Raw genomic sequence first — 19,738 nt, 5'->3', positions numbered from 1 at the left:
CTTTCTAAGCTTGTGTGGGAGCTAAGGATGGGATACTTCCCTTTCCTAGAGAACAGGTTATAAAGGTGATAACCAACAGTGCCACCCATGCCATGGCAAAGATTCAGTGAGATAATCCCATTGTCACCTATATTCCCAAAACTGTTTTCCCGAGGTCACCATCCCTTCCTGAGGGGACGTCCCAGGACCTCCTCACCACCCCTGCCTCCCCAGCCTCTCAGTGCTCACAGATGCCTCTGACCACACCTTCCTTTGTTGCTAAAGTTTCTGGTCCCTCTTTGTTTCTGCTCTCTTTACCTGTCCGCTTTTTCTCGTTCTGCCCCAAATCTGGGTGTGCTCCCCTTCACTCTGCATGCTCTCCCTCAGCTGCCTTCTCCACTCTACAGCTTCCAGCCATTTCCCCCCAACTGGCATTTCTTATATTTCTAGGCTTCCTTCATTTCTTTTGCTTTTTTCTGTTTTAATATAAGGCACAAACACAATGATAACATAAAGGAAACATCTGAAAATCCACACACAGTTTGCTATTCCATAACCCACCAGTTTTTATTGTTCTGTTTTCTTTCCCTCCCTGGCCAGCAATTTAGTTGAAATGATTGTATAGATCTAATTTTTATTCTGCTTTTTTCATATAACTAACTTAAATATTTTTACAGCCTACTACATAATATTTTAGCAATGCATGTGACACTTCTCAAATATATGAATCATAATGTATATATTATTTTGAAGATAGAAAATATGGAATACAGTTTTAAAAGTATCTTGCTTAATCACAGAGTGCTTTGGAGGGTGCCTCAATGTGACCATTTTAGACAACTTTCAGTTGAGATGATTCTGGGTCACGGTTACCTTAGCCAGAGAGAACCTTCTGTCTGATTGAAAGGCTGCCCCAAGATATGGGTCCAGGCCCTGAGTTCCACTATCCCTCTGGTGCACCCTCAGACCCAGAAGAGCCTCCAGCCCGACTTTAGAATGGTTGGGATCTGTGGTATCTTCACAAGAGAGGTCTTTTGGCATGGCTCAATCAGGATTCATTCGGTTGAGCCCCTAACTCGCCGTTCCCGGTGTTGAGGACAGGGCAACTCTGTGATCTGTCACTCAAGTACAGTGTGTGTTTTCTGCCACTGCCCAGCACAGCTAACATTGGCTGGTACTCCTGAGAGCAGGGTGCTAGCTGGGGTGGCGAGGTGACAGGTGTGTAGCCCTGTAGCCTTTTGGCTCCAGCCTTTGCTTGATATCAGGACCCAGAACGCCTGATAAAGGTCTGCTCACTGCTTGAGAGCCACACTTTACTGGACTTCCAGAGCATCCAGCTCTGACTTTGCCGTAACAGATCACTAGAGTGGTTTTCCCACTGTGTGCCAAGCACTTACAGCTGTCTTCCCCCACCCCTGCTCCCCTCCACAGGCTCAGCAAAGTGAGTAACACACTCCGCTAACACAGCTCCTGGCGGGTCTCAGGAGGGCTCCAAGCCTGCGGTAGCCATTTTCCCACGTGTATTAGGAATCCAGCTCCCCGAGAACTGTGCCTTCCCTAATGGATGCCAGATTAATCTGTTAACAATACGGGAAGGAAAATGGGATTGCAAGTCCGCAAAGCAAAGCGGGTGGGGGCGGGCAGTGATGAGCATAAAGGGGAATTGCTATTGATCGTTGCTGCCTGCCAGGTACTAAGACTTTATGTCAGTTCACTCATTGACTCTTCACACTAGCCATGTGCTGTTATTATCCCCATTTTACAAATGAGGAAACAGAGGCACAGAGAGGTTAAAGAACCTTGCTTATTCGAAAGCCTGGCCCCAGAGCCTGCCCTGCTCTGTATCATGGTACAGAATGGAAGGGACTAATGCTGACTGAGTGATGTGGGATGAATCTGAATCTCATAATAAAGCGTGCTGCTTTTTCTTGGCTCCTTTTGGAGGCAGGCAAGAGAAATTGGACACTTAGCAAATGTCTGCAGTCTTATTTATATGTTCCCACCACTAGGCAGAGCACTGCGCTTGGTTGATGTGCTGAAAGGCAAACTACACCTTTTGTGTAAAAAACGGTTAAGGGAGAAGAATAGTATTTGTATTTGCATAAGTAAACACTGAAAGAAAACATAAAAATTAGTGAAAGCATTTACCCAGATGGAGAAGCAGGTGGAGGGAGGGACAGAGTGGAAGGAATACTTTTTCCTGTGTATGTGGACATTTTGGGGGGTTTTTCGTTGTGTGGGTTTTTTGTTTTGTTTTGTTTTTTGCATCATGGGATTGAAAAATAAATGTTTAAGTTATTTTTAAAAACAAAATAAAAGCCAGCTGCTCCTAACGTAAGTTCTCTTTGGGTTCTCCCAAGGTCTTGCTGTGGCCAGTGCCCTGGTGGACATTTCTCAGCAGATGCCGATAGTATACAAAGAGAAGTCAGGCGCCGTGAGAAATCGGAAGCAGCAGCCCCCTGCACAGCCTGGGACCTGCATCTGATGCTGGAGCCAGGGATCTCCCGCACACAAGCGAGTGAGTGGCACACCAGAGCCGTCTGCAGGGAAGGGCGCGGCGGGGAAATGGCTGTGCAGTGCGGGGCAGAAGACTGGAAACTCTCGAAGCATCTGACTCACCTGCATGATCACAAGCTTTCTTTGACGGTTTCTCCCATCCGTGTTCCGGCATCTAACCTTTTACTTTTGCATAGGAAATACTTGATTTAATTACAGGTCCAGGGATGAGCTGATTGTTGCTGGAGGAGGCCAGTGGAGAGCCAGTGAGAGAACTAGGAAAGACACTCAAGTTCACTGTGGAAAACTGTTCTTGGGACTGTCTCAACTGTGCAAAAAACAAAAGATGGAGTGTTTACAAGGAGACTTTGTCATCAGTTATTCTTGAACATGGTCTTTTAAAAACTAGTCAGATGAATTAACTTGTTTTCATCTGAAGCCTGCTATCTTTTTTTAAAAGATGTGCTATTTATTCTTGCACGATTTAGGCAGTTCTTTCTCTTCCAGGGAGTACCTTTTTTTCTAGTTGAGAATTAATAATGGTCCATCTCTTTTGATCATATCAAGCTAGGACAGAAGGGGGCTATTTTAAATGTCAAGGTCAGCAGTGTTACTTCGAATGTAAACTGGTGTAATAGGTAGTTTTCTATAGCAACTGATTAATTTAGTCTTAATCCATTTGAAACTCTCTTTCCTTTCTCTCTGCCTGTCCCTCTCCTTCTCCGTCTCCATCTCACCCTCCCTCTCTCACACACACACACATACACACAACACTAAGTGCCTAGACTTTAAATAGATCTAGCAATTGGAAAGTTAGTAAGCCTAAGTTTTTACATAATTGCATTCCTACATTCTTGTAAAATTTAAATAGCTACCATTGGCAATCTGCTTTTTTTCTAAAATCTGATTTGCAGCCAGGAAAGAATTTTCTCACCCCAAGGGACGTTTGACCTAGCAGCAGGGATGAGAGGAAAGCAGAACTGTGAAAGCTCCTGTTTTTATTGTCAAAAAGGACACTGTCAAGAAGGCGCCCCCTGCCCCCACCCCAGTGTCACCCTAGGCCTGATAAGTTATCAGCCCTCTGGCCACCTCCTGCCAGGGCACAGAGGAAAGGACTCATTGATGTCACATTTACTTGAGCAGAAAGCACTGAGAACACTTGGGACCCCTGGATCGGAGAGCAGCTGTGTGTCCTGCAGCCTCCTCTGAACTTGCAGTTCATTCTCAGGCGGAGTGAACTCAGATGCCAGGAGAGGGACAGCCTCCCACTGTTGGGCAGAAGCTGCCCAAAACCTGGAGAAGGACCTGTTTGCCCTCTTTTCCTCGGGAGGGGCTCAACCCACCCACCCTCCCTCTCAGATGGAGGTGGTGGCTGTGAGGTGGGCAGCAAATGCTGACAAGGATGAAAAGCACATGGAAAAAATGGACAAGGAGGGAAAACTCTATGCCAAATGGAGAATGACCAGATTTAAGAGCAGGGACAGTCCCCTGCTCCTCTCCCCAGAGGGCACTGCCTGGAAATTGTGTATTCCCCATTTATGGTGCTCTGTATTCTGGCATTATGCAGCAGCATCCCAGAAGCTCTCCTTTGCTTCAAAACCTGGGATTGCTGGCATTACCCTATTGGGATGGACCTCTGGACAGCAATACTCAAGTTTGTGAATTTGGAGAAATACTCAAAAGAGCTAAAACTGCGGCATTTCACCTTTAAATGCAGTGCCTAGAGAGAGAGTATTATCTCTTCCCCAACACTAACCCCACTCCCATGAAGAATTGCCTGGAAAGATGTTTTCAAGGAAGTTGAACCATAAAACACTATCTGATGCACAAAACACCTCTACTTCGAGACTCACTTCCTCTCATAAAGCTTCTTTTTCACATTATTATTAAAAGAGCAGACATTCTAAAAAAGACCCCTCCTCTCATGAGCTCCCCATCCCTGCTACAGAACACAGCATCCATGGAGCCTGCCGTGGACTGGCCCTCGATTCCCACAGTCCCCCGGGTGAGGCAAAAGGGAGGCCCTGGGCATTGTCCTCCTGCAAGGAAGATCCTCTTCGTTTGTTCAGATAACCAGTTTTCCTTGGCCAAAGAAGTCTCTTTCCCAGTGTTAGTCCTATGCCTTGAAATATCATGCACCATGACCTGCAGCCATCTGGTTGTGTCTTAATTTTTTCCTAAAAGATATTGTTTATTTTTAAAAAGGAAGGAAGGAGCAAGTGAAGTTTCATTCTGCTCCACGGCTGAATCTACCTGCTTCTTCTTTGCAACCAACAGCAAACAGCTTCCTCCAGCCTCAGGGCAGAAAAAAGGAATGGCAGGGAGTAAGAGGCGCTGGGCTGAGAGCCTGTTACCAAGAGGGAATGGGTTGTCATCTGGCAATGTTGTGTGTCACAAGAGAGCCTGTATATAAATTAAAATAGTCAAGAAAACACTGACCTTGCACTTGTACATAACTATACAGTAGCGTCCAGAATGTTCAGACATTTGGAGTGTACATAAAAAAGAAAAGATCTTAATGTATTTTTATTAAATATAACAATGTCTGAGTTTCACCTAAGTTGTTTTTGTGCCATATGCTGGATATCCAGGTTCCAAGAGTTCCTCTCGCCAGGCCCCGATACGTGAATAACAAAGGCAAGAAACGCATCCCCATCGTGTTGATGTGTTCACATGTATCTGGCGCCAATTAGGTAATTCTTAAAAGAGGACTCATCTGTTAGAGTGTATATGAAAAATCAGGCAGGGGGCGGGCACAGTGCCTCATGCCTATAATCCCAGCACTTTGGGAGGCTGTGGTGGGTGGATCACCTGAGGTCAGGAGTTCAAGACTAGCCTGACCAACATGGTGAAACCCCATCTGGCCGTGGTGATGCATGCCTGTAATCCTAGCTACTTGGGAGGCTGAGGCAGGAGAATCACTTGAACCTGGGAGGTGGAGGTTGTGGTGAGCCAAGATTGCACTATTGCACTCCAGCCTGGGAAACAAGAGCCAAACTACATCTCAAAAAAAGAAAAATGAAAAACCAGGCAAGGAATCCAAATGGCAGCTTTGAGGGGACTCAGGAAGTAGAGGCATCTCTGCCGCTGCCATGGCCCTGCAAGCACATCATGACCCTTTCTGGCAGCCCCTTGGTACTCTAGGCAGTGAGGGATGACCAGTCTTGTCCTGAGAGATGTTTCTCTTAGTCTTTAAGTTCAAAGACTATAACCTGTGGCAATCGGATTTTCTAAAAGGGGGTTCTCCATTTTTTTAGTTTTGTCTAAATTTTAATGACCATTTCCTGGAATCAGTTTATTATACTGAAAACTGGGGGTGGCAGTAGGGAGCTAGTTTGTTGATAAATAGCTCCCATTTCCCCATGGAGAATTTGACACACCCCGGACTCCTGTGTGCCCCCTGCCGCCCCTGCACACAGCCTGGGGAGAAGCCTGTGCCCTCCCTATGTGGAGAGAAGGCAACCTCAGATCCCGAAGTAACCCGGAGGAAAGGCAGCCCTGGACAGAAGACTTCAGCAGAAGGAAAGTACTGGAATACCTGTGGGTAAGGCCTGCCATTCAAGACTGGAGACACACCAGGAAATAAAAAGACCAGGTGGGGCACTGCCAGAGGGAAGAGGCATTTTACCTTCCGGTGCAAATCTTGCTCCTTTGATTTAATTGGGAGTATTGGGGCCAGCGCTGAATCGCTTCCTTGGGAGATGGTGGTGTTTTCATGCACATCTTTGATCCTTCCATTTCATTTATTCATCCATCCATTCAATAAGTATTTGCTAAACACTAACCTAAGCTAATGCTAGGGTAGTGACTGAGATGTAAAAATAGATTTTAGAATTAAAACAAAATCCAACTCCTCACACTCACACCCCTGTCATCCCAGGAGATCTTTCCTTGTGGTGGTTTTTGTGAGAATTGGCCATCCTGAGGACAGAGCCAAGATGGCAGAGGCCTCCTGTCCTCGGGGCATGCCTTGTCTACCTTCCGAAATGTTTACCCCATTGACCAAACTTGGCTGCAGGCACTGCAGTGGCTTCTAGATAGCCAGCCCACCAAGAGACATTGCCCCTTGAGGAAAGTCAAACACCCTGCCTACAGGGAGATGTTTGGAGTGGAGAGGAAAATTGGCGCCTTCTCTTTTAAAGGCAATAATGGAATCAACTTTCAGTAACTGAATTTGTGCACAAAACGTTCTAAACACTAGTGAAGCCTGTTTCATTGAACTAATTCTGGCTCTGGAAATGTTTTATAGTTATTTACGGTTTTGTTTGTTTGGATTCAAGCTTAGTTTGTTAATATGTATAATTTAGCATCTATTACACATGTAAATATGGAGTAAGTATTGTAAACTATTTCATTGCTGGGGATTGTGGGTGTTATACATACATTTAGGACTGCAATTTTTTGGTATTTTTTGTATTGTAAAATAACAGCTAATTTAAGCAGGAACAAGAGAACTAAGGGAGGTCTGTGCATTTTAGACACAAATGTGAAGAACTTGTATATAAACAAAAGTAAATACTATAATACAAACTTCCTTCTGAAATAAAAGTAGATCTGGTAAAAATGTGGCTTTTGTTCTGAGTGTTTCATTTTGATTTTGCATTGTTTTGCTTATATTTACATTTTGGTCATTAGACCCTTAAGGAAAAAAAAGCTTTTACCAGTTTTCAGACTACCTCTGAGGGAACACTTGACAGTTACAGAGGTGAAAGCTAAAACCCCGGCAGGTACTTCAGCCACCCCTCCAAGCAGCTCGTGAGCCACAGACTTTCCATGACAGCCTTTGTATGCCTACAGGGCAGCTGTGCCCTGGTGTGGGGACCCTGCCTGTGGGGGCAGGGACAGCTCTGAGCAGTGGGGTGTGGACTCACTCCTCCACTAACCACGCCACTGTCTCCAGTGGTGCCATTACCCTTCTGCTTTGCGCGCTCCTCAAGGGCCCTTGAATGTGACTCTAGGTTCTCTCCAAACTGCTACATCTCAGGTGTGCTGACAGGTCTCAACTATGGCCACAGTGTTGTCCTTGGCTTGACTTTTTCATGAAGGTATTCCCATTGGCAAGGCCTTGTTTGGGGTCCTCCCGTGAGTCCTGCCCCACTTTATTTGGCTCCTGCCCTCAGAATGGGTCAGAATCATGCATTTCAGGGCCTCAGAGCAGAGAGCAGATTCCTAGTGCAAGGGCTTCCTTCCAGAGGAATGAGGTCATTGACGGAGGAAACACAAAGAAGACAGTCACTCCTATAGGGGAGGGTGGCAGGGTTCTAGGGCCAGGGCCTGAGGTGAGGGCAGGAGCCTGGAGGAGGCCTGCCCACCAGAGCTCGGGTCTGACTTGGGGAGGGAAATGGCCAGACTAGTAGCCGCAAACAAGTTAAGGACCTTGAAACTCTTCCAGGGAGGGCTGTGGAAGCCAGCAACAGTTTCTAACAGGATGGAAACCTGTGATTTGGTGGTACTGTGTCGGAGATAACGCTGTGTTTACCAAACCTACTGGGCCCACAGCTCATCATTTCCCAGCCTCCCTGTAGTTAGGTTGGGATCAAGCTAAGCCATGGCCAAGGAAAGGCTGGAAGAAGTGACGGGCACCAGTTCCAAACTTGGCACGCAAATGCTCCCATGGGGACTCTCCTGGGGGCCACATGTCACAGACACTGGAGGGACTGTGGAGTCACCCCTTAGAGGCAGGCCACCTGATTAGTCAGAGCTGTGTTGGCCCCTGCATCACTGGAAAGCAAATGTGCACTCTACTGATCCACTGAGATCTGGGGCTTTGTTATACCAGTTAGCTTTTCTTATTCTCGTTAATAAACAAATCGGCACTTTGAAGTGCAGTGCACCTGTAACCAAAACCTAAAGTACGTGGCACTGGCTCAGCGTGTGGCCAGGTGGCGAGCAGTGAGGAGACAGATGCAGCTGGCAGGACAACTGAGGTCTCTGCCAAGCAGAGCAAAACATCTGGTAAGGCTGTTTTACTCGGTAATTCAGAAAGCAAACTCCATGCTTGCTGACTTTTTGGCTTGAGGGGGAGAAATGAAAAAAACATTGTCCTATGTGTTGATTGTTACTGGCTGCTTTTGGCGACACATCATGAGAAAAAATTTACTCCAAGAAAGAATTAGCCAGTTTACATGCAGAAGGGAAAAGGGGTGGAAAGACGTCAACCAGGGCCTTGCAATTCTGGAAAAGCCAACCGCTTCTAGTCTCCAAGCAGTAAGAGGTGCAGGTGAGCAACAAAGGCCCCGTGAGACTTGGTTGAACACAGTGACTGGGCCTCGTGGTGACCATCCAATGAAGGGTGTGGTCTTCCTACTGGTGCCTGGAAACTGCAAAGCCACCAACTTGAGAGAGGGGCACCTGGTTAAGGAAGCAAAGAAAAAGCTGATGTGAGAACTGTTTCCAGGAACAAACCACGAGTGTAGTCACTGATGACCTGCCTGGAAATAAATAAGGATGTAGTTAAATTTAAGAAACCATTAGCAAGGCCTTAAAAAAAATTAAAACAAAACAAACAAACAAAAAAAAAAACAGTGGCAATTGAAGAAGTCTTAAATCCACCCTCAAGCAGGAAGACAGTTGTGAAAGCTGTGTCCACTGAGAGCTGACAAGCTCAGATGTGGCCCAAGAGCAGAACTGGGCGTGAGCGAGGACTCCCCCTAGCCCAGGGCAGGGCCCAGCAGGGCTGCAAAAACGCCACAGAGCAGCGACTGCTGCATCTGCACCCGCTCCTTCCTGGGCATGAGGGCTTAGGAGGGTGTTCTACCTGTTATCACTACCTGCTGCGTGTGAGGTGGATTAAGTTGTCTTGTTAATTCAGGCTTGTGGGACTTCAAAGAGCCACCTGAGGGAGACTGCATCACCTAGAGGTCTGGGCGGGGATGGGACCTTGTATTATCCCCCTAGGAGAGGGTGCCTGTGACCCAGGTAGGAGAGAGAGGAAGCACAAAACTGGTTTTGGTGATCAGAATAGCAAGCTGGGCCAGAGACCAGCTAGATGCTTACCACTCAATTTCCTCTTCCTGAGCCCACAGCTTCAACGGCATGGCCTGGGCCCATGGCGTCTCGAGAGAGCTATGGGACCAGCCCTCACCAATGATGTGTCACTTCAAGGCCATTCAGAGTGAGTGTCTCTTCCACTCTCTCCATCAACCTTGAAGGCTTATGTTGAAGGTGGTAATACAAAGGACTGAAGGAGCCTGGGTTCCTGAATGACTTTGTGAGACAGCACGATAGGCCAAAGGTAGTAGAATTAGGTATCTTTTTTTCACCCTGCTTAAGTGAATTAATTATTCTCTAGATTTATTCACCTAGTTCTTCAACAAAATTTTATTGAGCACATCAGGGCGAGGCACTGCGTCAGGACCAGAGATTTTGTGGTGAACAAAACAGACAAAAAGCTATGTCCTCCAGGGGTTCACAACCTAGCAGGGGAGATGATAATAAAATGTCAGATAAGCGCTATGAAGAAAGGTAAAAGTAGGGCTGGGGGTAGAAAGGCCTGGAGGGATTGCTGCTCAAGGTGGTGTGGCTGGGAAAGCTGTTCTGCTGACAGCTGAGCAGAAGGATGGGTGGAGGGGGCAGGAAGGAATGTGAAGGTCTGGAGGAAGAGCATTCCAAAGGGGTGGCAGGTGCAGAGGCCCTGAGTGGGCAGCATGCCTGGTGGGCCTGCTGGATATTTGTGAGCATGAAAAAGTCTGTTCCCAGTTGTTTGCGTGCAGAACCTAACCTAGTTATAAACACAAAGTATTTAAGAGCTGGTTTCATATACAGCCAGTTTTCCAGCAATGCAACTACTGTGTAATCAAGGGAAAACTGAACTTTGTTTTCCTTAAAACTTATCACCAGCTGGCCATCATTTTGGCAAATTCTGTCAACAACAGCAGTGTCATGCTTGGCATCCATAGGGGTCACGTTTGAACAGACATGCCCTGCAGTCCCCCTGGCAAGAACTCCTTTCCACCCTGTGTCCCGGAAACAAGAAAGTGATTAGCCCGGAAGATCCCAATGCTGTCTCGAATGTGCTGGACGGAGTTGCTAGGGCCCACTGGCATGCCCTGTAAGCCTTTCCTTCCACATTTGGTTTCTGTCCCTTGAAGACTCTATTTCTGTGTTTTATTTTCTAATGTGTGTCCTCATCTTAATTTCTCTCTCTTCTGCCTTGAACTGAAGGTTCACTTGGGTGTGGGGCGACTCGCCCTGAGCAGAGCAGCTTCCCCAGACATCCTCCAACCCAGGCCTCACCAGGCCTGGCGAGGCAGGGGCCATGCACTTCTGCTTCAGCTCACAAGCATGCCAGACTCACGGGCAAGCTGCTATACAGTCGAAGGACTGCTTCTAAAGCCCTGCACAGCCCCTGTCCTTCTGGCCCTCTGGAAATTTCACCGACCTGTGTCCACATTTCATACAAAAATGCACTGCTTCTGTGAGCTTGACTCACTTGGTGGGCGGTGAGTGGTTTCCACTTCAACCTTGCACGTAATCACTGGGCTCCACACCAGGATGGGTGTTCATGAGCCGTGAAGTTTCCAGCAATAAATCCACAGATGTGTCCAGTACCTGCCTTTTTGCATCACCCCCACTCCTAGCCACCTGCCAGGCAACAGGTAACAGCCAGCCAGTCACAGGAGGGTAGTCTGGGGGAAGGACTGCAGTCTCCCAAAGCCCGTGCACCAAAGTGACAGCTCCCTGGCAGGACAAGGAGGCTGACATTCAGATGTGGAGGAACAAGGCATGACTCATTCCTGTGGGCAGAGTTAACACTGTATAAACCAGGACCTTTTTAGGTAGAGGTAACAGAAGCCAAACTCTAACGATCTTAGACAGTGCTATTAGTTTCCTGGCTGCCAGAATAACCACAACTTCAGTATCTGGAAACAAGAGAAACTGATTCTCACAGCTCTGGAGACTGGAAGTCTGAGACACAGGTGTTGGCAGGGCCTAGTCTCTCTGGAGTCTCCGGGGGAATCTGCGCCTGCCTCCTCCAGCTTCTGGTGGCTTGTGGCTACATCACCCCAATCCCTACCTCTGTCCTCCTGTGGCCTTTTGCTCAATGTGTCTGTGTTCAGTTCCCTCTGGACACCACTGTACCACTCTTATAAGATTCAGAGGTGAGATATATAGGTGTTGACAGCCCACTTGGATAATCCAGGATAAGCTCCTCTCAAGATCTGTAACTTGGCTGGGCGCAGTGGCTCACGCCTCTAATCCCAGCACTTTTGGAGGTCAAGGTGGGAGGTTCACTTGGGTGAGGAGTTGGAGACCAGCCTGGGCAACATGGTGAGACCCTGCCTGTACTAAAAATAGCCAGGTGTGGTGGCACACACCTGTGGTCCCAGCTACTCAGGAGGCTGAGGTGGAGGACTGCTTGAGCCTGTGAGTTTGAGGCTGCAGTGGGCTATGCGTGCACCACTGACCTCCAGCTTGGGTGACAATGAGATTCTGTCTCAAAAAAAAACAAACCACAACTGAATTGCATCTTTTGCCACAGAAGGCAATACTCTTGCCTACATATAAGGTAATATTTCCGGGTTCCAGGGATTAGGACGTGGACGTATCTTTGGGACCACTGGCAGCCATGAAGCAATCTCATAATTTTAAAATAGGTTCTGTCCTTTTTATTTTTCCAATCTTTTGGAAGCATATGCCTATATTTTTAATCCACAATTCTATTTTTATTTGAAGTCATTTCATTTCTGGTTTTTATTTATTTTTTATTGAGACAGGGTCTCACTCTATCACTCAGGCTGGAATACACTAGCACAATCACGGCTCACTGCAGGCAACTCCTGGGCTCAAGTGATCCTCCAGCCTCAGCCTCCTGAGTAGCTGGAACTACAGATACATTAAACCATGCCTGGCTAATTTATTTTTTATCTTTTTCTAGAGACAGGCTCTATGTTGCCCAGGCTGGTCTCAAACTCCTGGCCCCAAGCAAACCTCCAGCCTCAGCCTCCCAACGTGCTGGGATTACAGAAGTAAGCCACCTTGCCCAGCCTCTAGTTTGTTTGTTTGTTTGTTTTTGAGACAGAGTAGTCCTCTGTCTCCCAGGCTGCAGTGCAGTGGCATGATCTTGGCTTATTGCAACCTCCTGGGTTCAAGCAATTCTCCTGCCTCAGCCTCTTGAGTAGCTGGGATTACAGGCGTGTGCCACCACACCTGATGAAATTTTTGTATTTTTAGTAGAGGTGGGGTTTCACTGTGTTGGCCAGGCTGTACTCAAACTCCCGGCCTCAAGTGATCCACCCACTTGGCCTCCCAAAGTGCATGAGCCACTGCACCCAGCTTCTTCCAGTTTTTTTATTTTAATGCCTATATTTTACTCTAATTAACTGACTCAAAAATGGAGAAGAATTGAACACACTTTCATGTAGGGTGAATCATTTAGCAGATATTTAATTCTGCATTTGGGCTACGATGCCATTGTGGTGATCGGGACAAGGTGATGAGCCCTCACTCAATGCACATACCCTGCCTCTCCCCAACCCACCTACAGGTGTCCATTCTCACGCAGGTGTGGGTGCCTGACAGTATTCCCTCTTCTTTGTAAAGTGAGAATGGGCTAGACTCACTTCACTGCCCAGCAACTCCTTTTTCTCCTTTGGGAAACTGTCCTTCCTGTTCCATGTCACCATGGTGGGCTGAGATCACTCAGCGTTCGACAGAGGAGGCCCATTACCAATGCTGGGCCTATGAGAGTTCTGCCTGGGACAGTCCACGAATGCTGGAAGAGAGAGGTACCTTTCCCTACTGAGGCTGCTAAAAGGAGACATTGTAAAGCTGGGCTGCTGGCGGAAGTCTTACCCTCTCGGTGAGAACCTGCCTGGCCACAGGGGAAGCTAACACACAGACCAGCACAGGCAACATCATTTGAACCCTGGAGAGAGCTGTGCCTGAAGCCCACATGGCTCAGGCACATGCTCAGGCTGCTCTGATTTTTTTGTTATAGTCAAGGGAGTCTTTGGCTGGGCGCAGTGGCTCACACTTGTAATCTCAGCACTGTAGGAGGCTGAGGTGGGTGGATCACCTGATGTTAGGAGTTCAAGACCAGCCTGGCTAACATGGTGGAACCCCGTTTCTACTAAAAATACAAAAATTAGCCAGGCATGGTGGCATTCGCCTATAATCCCGGCTATTCGTGAAGCTGAGGTGGGAGAATCGCTTCAACCTGGGAAGTGGAGGTTTCAGTGAGCCGACTGCACTCCAGGCTGGGTGACAGAGCGAGGCTCTGTCTCAAAAAAGAGCCCTGACTGAAGCTGAGAGGCTGGTGGACAGCTGCCAGCAAGCAGTGTTTGCGGGTTTGGTGTGAGCTGCTAGGTCCACACTTGCATCTCAGAGCTGGTGGCTCTTTTCCCCAACAGGACAGCTCCAGGCCTGAGTTTTTGTGTGGTCTCTACCTAACCCCTGTGACTTAGGTCAGGATCTCTAGAAGCCAAGCCCAAGACAGGAATTCTCAAATGCCATGATTTATGGAGGGAATGCATTCAGGGGAGCCTGCCAGTGAGGAGAGCAGGACGAGGCAGGCAGGGCAGAAGCTGAGCCAGGCAGGGGTCCCAGCTGGAGCCTAGCCTCAGCTTGACCCCAAAGGGGCTCTGGACCAGGAACAGCACACAACAATGCCATGTTCCTTGAGGCAGTCAGTCATCAGCTGCAGTGGCCTCTGGGAGCAGAGTAAAACCCAACAGGCATTTCTGGGAATACAGTTCCCTACAGAAGGGACAGCTCTGAGCTGTTACCAGCCACTATTCCCAGTGGCTGGGTGATGTGCCCAGAGAGGTCCCTGAGCAAGGCCCTGACAACCTCCACTTCAACCTTCTGCCCCACCTCAAGCAGACTGAGAAGGAGCAGCCAGAGACACCGAAACCCTTTTTATCAGGAGTTTTCAAGTTTTGGAGGAAGAAGGAGGTAGGCAGGCCACCCACCTCAGCCTCCTAAAGTGCTGAGATTACAAGTGTGAGCCACTGCGCCCAGCCAAAGACTCCCTTGACTATAAGATCCCTTGTCTAAGATCGCTTCACCCCAGGTGTTCAAGGCTGCAGTGGACTGTGATCATGCCACTGCACCCCCACCTGGTGACAGAGTGAGACCCTATGTCAAAAACGCAGACAACCTAAGGTCCTTGGCATCTGCTGGGTCCACATCGGGCAGTGTGTGTGACATGGCCACCCCCAGCTGCAAGGGAGGCTAGGAAATGCAGTTTCATTATCTGAGTACTAGCAGAGAAGGAAAGAAGAGATGAAAGCAAAGGCAATCCCTGGCATGAGGAGCTGACAGCTGATTCATCTCAGCTTCCTTAGGTGAGGTATGGGGCCCAGACAGGTTCTGAGGCCATCTGAGGTCACACAGGCCAGCAGGGACACACACTGCAGCAGACCTTGGTCTCCAGGCTCCCAGGTCACAGATCACATAAAAGCAAGGTCAGTCTCAGTGCACAAGGGTTTTAATAAGCACTGTCTGCCATTCCTATGGCTGTGGGAAACCAGGGGGAAGATGGCCACAAGGCCAGTGCCAGGCAGAGCACAGCGTGGGGCCCATGCAGCAGCATATGGAGAACAGGAAGGACTGCCAGCATGCTCATGGTGCACAGGTGGCAATGGTGGGTAACGCCCAGCAAGAGGATGCAGTGTTAGAACGGGTCTTGCCTGTTAAGTCTGCCCGATGCATTCCTAGGGAATTACCTGCTTGGCAGGCTGATACCATTTCCTAGAATTCTGGGAGTCTGGAAGGTCTCTGACCTTCCCTAGGTGATCTGGGGCTCCAGGAAGGCTTCAGCTACAAAAGTGACCCTCTACTGATTCACCTTCTGAGAGACCCCAACTGTATCAAGGTCTAGGGATAAAGGGACCTACAACCAAGATGCCTCCTGACAGGGAGAGCGGGGGCTTTGCAGTCAGGCCCAGCCTACATCCGTTGCTCCAGGAGATGGCACACAGGAGGTCCAGATCTACAAAGGGCAGCGGGGTGAGAGCACCAGGGCTGGTGAGGGAGGTAAGCCAGTCTCTCTTCAAGGGGCCAATAGGCCACAGAGGTGGCCCAGGCCGTCAGGGTAGGGTAGCTGACTGTGCTGTCCGAGATCGAGATCGCTGTCCTAGTCAGAGCAGGACCGGAAGAGCCAGGACAGGGAGTATGGAGAGCAGGGAGTGCCCCTCCAGGGCCCCGCCTGCGGAAGACACCTTGGGGGTGGGAGCCGAGTGCAGACTTGAGGCAGAAGACTGGCTCTGCCCTCTGCCTGCGCCCCCACCCCAGGCCCCTCATGCCTCCAACCAGGCCCACCCGGCACGGAAGGGTGTGAAGAGGACAGTGGGGGAAGTGCCAGCTTACCCTCCCCTCCCTGTACCTACCTGCAGGAGGCTGCGCTCAGGGTTCCCTTGGGGGTTCAGCTGGTCCAGCAGGACTGGGGGCCACCCGCTGGCAAAGGCCTGAATGGCACTATCTATGGAGGGAGGGGTTCGGGGTACGCTTGGCTGGGAAACGCTCGCCCAGGACCCAGCTCCGTGGGGACAAAGTGAGAGATCTCCTGCTGCAAAGACTGGCTCCTTGGGAGGGAAGGTGCGTGGTGAGGAATAATAAAATAATGATAGCTGCGACAGAGTGACTCAACTGTACAGTCTTCCACTCTCTCCTCTTAAATGGCTCCTGGCCAGGTGGCTTGGAAGGGGGCTGAAAGCCGACCCAACCTTCCCCCTCCACCTCCGCCCGGGCTGCTCACCCAAGCAGGGGTTCCTGGTAAAGAGCCCCCGGAAGGCTTCGCAGTCCTCACGCCGGTTCCCGCTGGCTCCGCAGTGGCACCAGGGCGCCACGCGCGCGCTCGCGTTGTCCAAGTAGTTGGGAGTGACAGCTGTGCCTGCGGGGACGCAGACGGCGAGGTCATCGGCCCACCCAGTCGGAGGCATCCCCTGAAGAGCCCCAGCCTGCGCCCAGATCCCAGCCGCGCGTACCCACGAGGCCCGCGTAGGCGCGCACGCAGCGGGCGCGCTGATCCCACATGCAACCGTCGGGGGCGCTGGGCGCCGGCGCGCAGGAGGCTTGAAAGGCCAGGAGACGGGGCCTGCGCGGAGGGAGGGCGGTGAGCAGAGAGGCCCCGCCCCCACTTCACCCTCGCCGCGGCCCCGCCCCCGCCCCTCGCCTCCGCTCCACCCTCGACGCGGCGGGGTCCCTGCACCCCGCTCCCCGCCCCGCCCCCGCCTGCGCGCACCTGCAGACTCGGCTGCGCTCGCAAACCTCTAAGGGCTCCAGGCAGGAGGGAGGCGCGGGGTCGGGCCCGGAGAAGGCGCAGGAGGGCACGAAGGTCTGTCGCCGGCGCTCGGCGCACGTGGAGCCCCCGCACGGGCAGAAGAGCAGCGCGTAGGTGAGCGCTGGTGGTCCGCGGGCGAAGAAGCGGCGCAGGGCGCGGCGGCAGCGGGCGCGGGGACAGCCCCCCTGCGCGGCCCGGCCCAGGCACTGCGCCACGTACTCGGAGCGCAGCCGCTGGCACAGCGCGTTCGCCGTGCAGGCTTCGGCAGCGTCCACACATCGGTTCCCTCTGGCCGAATTCACTGACCCTGGGAAAGGGGCAGGCCGGTTGCAGGTCTCGGTGCGGTGCCCTGCCTGCTAACTTCTCCCAGCCCGTCCATGCCCCCGGAAGGTGGGGGACACTGAAAACCCGAGGAGGCACAGAATGTAGCACAAAGACGGGGCCGACTGGCACAGACTGGCGCTCTGTCGTGGGGGATGGGTAGCGACGGGCTCTCGAGGGCCTTGCAACGCATCAGGGACGGAGAGAGCGCAACGAGGCTGAGCCAGGCCTTCCCCAGAAGCTGAGGCCCCTCCTTCCTAGGCATCACTACCATTCCCAGAACGACCACACAAGTCCAAAGACAGGTCCAGGGGCTCCTCCCACCCTCACGGGCCCTATCTGACAGAGGAACAATGAGGCTTTCTGGGGATCTGGCCAATGGAGACTTGAAAACTAGAGATGAGCCGGGAGCGGTGGCTCATGCCTGTAATCCCAGCACGTTGGGAGGCCGAGGTGGATCACCTGAGGTCAGGAGTTCGAGACCGGTATGGTCAATATGGTGAAACCCCTCTCTACTAAAAATACAAAAATTAGGCCGGGCGCGGTGGCTCAAGCCTGTAATCCCAGCACTTTGGGAGGCCGAGGCGGGTGGATCACAAGGTCAAGAGATCGAGACCATCCTGGTCAACATGGTGAAACCCCGTCTCTACTAAAAATACAAAAAATTAGCTGGGCATGGTGGCACGTGCCTGTAATCCCAGCTACTCAGGAGGCTGAAGCAGGAGAATTGCCTGAACCCAGGAGGCGGAGGTTGCAGTGAGCCGAGATCGCGCCACTGCACTCCAGCCTGGGTAACAAGAGCGAAACTCCGTCTCAAAAAATACAAAAAAAAAAAAAAAAAAAATACAAAAATTAGCTGAGCGTGGAGACGGGCACGTGTAATCCCAGCTACTGAGGAGGTTGAGGCAGCAGAATTGCTTGAACTCGGGAGGCAGAGTTTACAGTGAGCCAAGATCATGTCCAAAAAACAACAACAAAAACAGAGAAGGCATTGAAGACAGTGGCTGCTCCTAGTCTCTTAATGACAGGCTGGGACACCATACCTTTTCTCCTCTACCGACTCCACCTCGCCCCTTATCCCCCACCACAGAGACCCTTTGGGTGGGTCTGTCGGTTTCTGTTTCTCCCTCTGTCCTGACCTCCTGCTCCTCCTCCTGCCCCCTGCATCGGTGTCTTCCCTCCCTAGCCCTTCCTGTTGCTTCCTTGAGTGGAGATCATCCTGGCCCATCTGGACTGGCTTCCTCCAGCCCCTCCACCCTCTGCCAGCAGCGGGAGAGAGGATTCACTGAAGAGCTGAGTCCTGGCTGCCAGGTTGTGGATTCAGAGAGGTCCCTGACGACACATCGCAGAGCTTTATCCTGAGCCACAGGACCCAAGGGTTCATCAGTGGTTTTGGTGACTGGGACCCATGATAAGTGGCACCCTGCTGGGGATAGATAAGGTGTCTGGCACCACAGAGTCACATACCGGGAGTTGGGTAGACAAAGGGTGAGCTCTGCTCAGATGCTCCACAGGCTATGTCTAAATCGAGCCAGGGTAACTCGAAGTTGGAACTTGGTAGCCCCTTTCTAGGACTTGAGTCACCAAAACCAGGCTAATCAAATCCCCCCAGCCCCACAAGTCCTCCAGTCTGGAGCACCTCCTTGAGACTCGAAGCCTTTCTGGTGCCCAGCCTGAGTGAAGGTGCACAGCCCGGCCTGTCATGCCTCTCCCTGTGTGTGTGTACAGGGGCTAGGGAGTGGTCTCCTGCCCCAAGGCTGAGAGCAGGGTGCCTCTCTGGCAATGGCCATGTCTTTCAGCCTGTGGATTGGATGGTGTGGTGAGAGTGATTCCTGCTGTGACTTCAGCACCGGCCTCTGCAGGAAGGATGAACATAGGTTGAGGGCTTAGAATGGTCCCTGAGTGGAAGGGATAGATGGCAGCAGGGCGAGTCCTCCCTTCCTCCCCTCCCCAAAGGGCACACTTGGCTGTCCTCCCACAGCCTTGCCAGGCACATCCCCGGGCCTCAGCAGCACACAGAAGCACCCAGTGTCACCTAAGGGCTTGAACCCACCTCTGCCTGTTGCTTACCTGCCACCCTTACCCCATCTCCACTCTCACAGCAGCTCATCTCCTCTGCCTTAAACCTTTACCAGAGTCCTTTCCACAGCACACCCGGTAAAGTGACCCCTCCCTCTGAGACGGCCGTGCTGGGAAGGAGCAGTCCAAGAAGGTGGAACAACAGATACAAGACACTGAAGATTCACGGCAAGAATCTGTGCAAAGGGTTGGAGGGCTGGGGCCGAGGGGAAGGTGAGAGAGTTGGGAGATGGCAGATAACAGGCAAAAGTTCCTGGGGCAGGGGTACTGAGACAGGACTCGGTAGGGGGTGGTGGCTTGGCTGGGCTGGGAGGTGAGCTGCTCAGCACATAGTGGGGTCGATTGCCAGGTGTCCCCAAGCCCTGCGCACAGGCCTCTCATGGCAACCCTTCCTGTGGTTCGGCTTTTCCTGGAATCTGTTGCCCTCTCACCTTGTCACTGAGGAGCAGGGACAGAGAGGCCAGAGTTCGGGGTCCAGGGGAGGAGAGGGGTGCTCACCCAGTAGCAGCAGCAAGAGCAGCAGTGCAGGCCCCAGGCAGTGGACCATGGTGGACCTTGAACAGAGAAGGATGGCTGGCAGAGCCCTCGTCTGATAGGCGCCCCCTTCCTAGTGCCTCTGGAGCAGGAGCACAGTGAAAA

At 51.1% G+C, this 19,738-nt stretch overlaps 2 protein-coding genes across 2 annotated transcripts in view; one reads left to right on the top strand and one right to left on the bottom strand.

Annotated features, from left to right (window-relative positions):
• Positions 1 to 5,030, top strand: part of ATRN (attractin) — a 165,142-nt gene extending 160,112 nt beyond the window's left edge. The window contains exon 29 of the mRNA XM_039479407.2: positions 2,340 to 5,030. Within this exon, the coding sequence (XP_039335341.1) occupies positions 2,340 to 2,464 (125 nt within the window). The 3' untranslated portion in view covers positions 2,465 to 5,030. The remainder of the gene's footprint in view (positions 1 to 2,339) is intronic.
• A 9,857-nt stretch (positions 5,031 to 14,887) lies between these two features.
• On the bottom strand, positions 14,888 to 19,646 carry GFRA4 (GDNF family receptor alpha 4). The gene is made up of 7 exons (XM_074405398.1): positions 19,598 to 19,646; positions 17,157 to 17,359; positions 16,633 to 17,052; positions 16,405 to 16,555; positions 16,175 to 16,321; positions 15,807 to 15,898; positions 14,888 to 15,638 (listed from the first exon to the last, which is right to left on the bottom strand). Exons 1-7 carry the CDS (start codon positions 19,644 to 19,646, stop codon positions 15,558 to 15,560), a joined length of 1,143 nt encoding a protein of 380 aa, XP_074261499.1. The 3' UTR covers positions 14,888 to 15,557.
• Positions 19,647 to 19,738: the final 92 nt, after the last annotated feature.

The sequence above is a fragment of the Saimiri boliviensis genome, chromosome 9 (genome assembly GCF_048565385.1).
Source record: "Saimiri boliviensis isolate mSaiBol1 chromosome 9, mSaiBol1.pri, whole genome shotgun sequence".
NCBI classification, from domain to species: Eukaryota; Metazoa; Chordata; class Mammalia; order Primates; family Cebidae; genus Saimiri; species Saimiri boliviensis.
Note: the sequence above shows the minus strand (reverse complement) of the source record. Positions and strands in the feature narration are given on the sequence as shown.

Bases quoted from the DNA above. Each gene is read 5' to 3' on its own strand.
- GFRA4 (XM_074405398.1), bottom strand. From the start codon at position 19,646: ATGGTCCACTGCCTGGGGCCTGCACTGCTGCTCTTGCTGCTGCTACTG. The intron at 17,053-17,156 runs GTCTGTGCCAGT...AGAAGTTAGCAG, and splicing joins TCCCCCACGACAGAGCGCCA to GCAGGGCACCGCACCGAGAC. The intron at 15,899-16,174 runs GTGAGCAGCCCG...CTCCCTCCATAG, and splicing joins TACCAGGAACCCCTGCTTGG to ATAGTGCCATTCAGGCCTTT.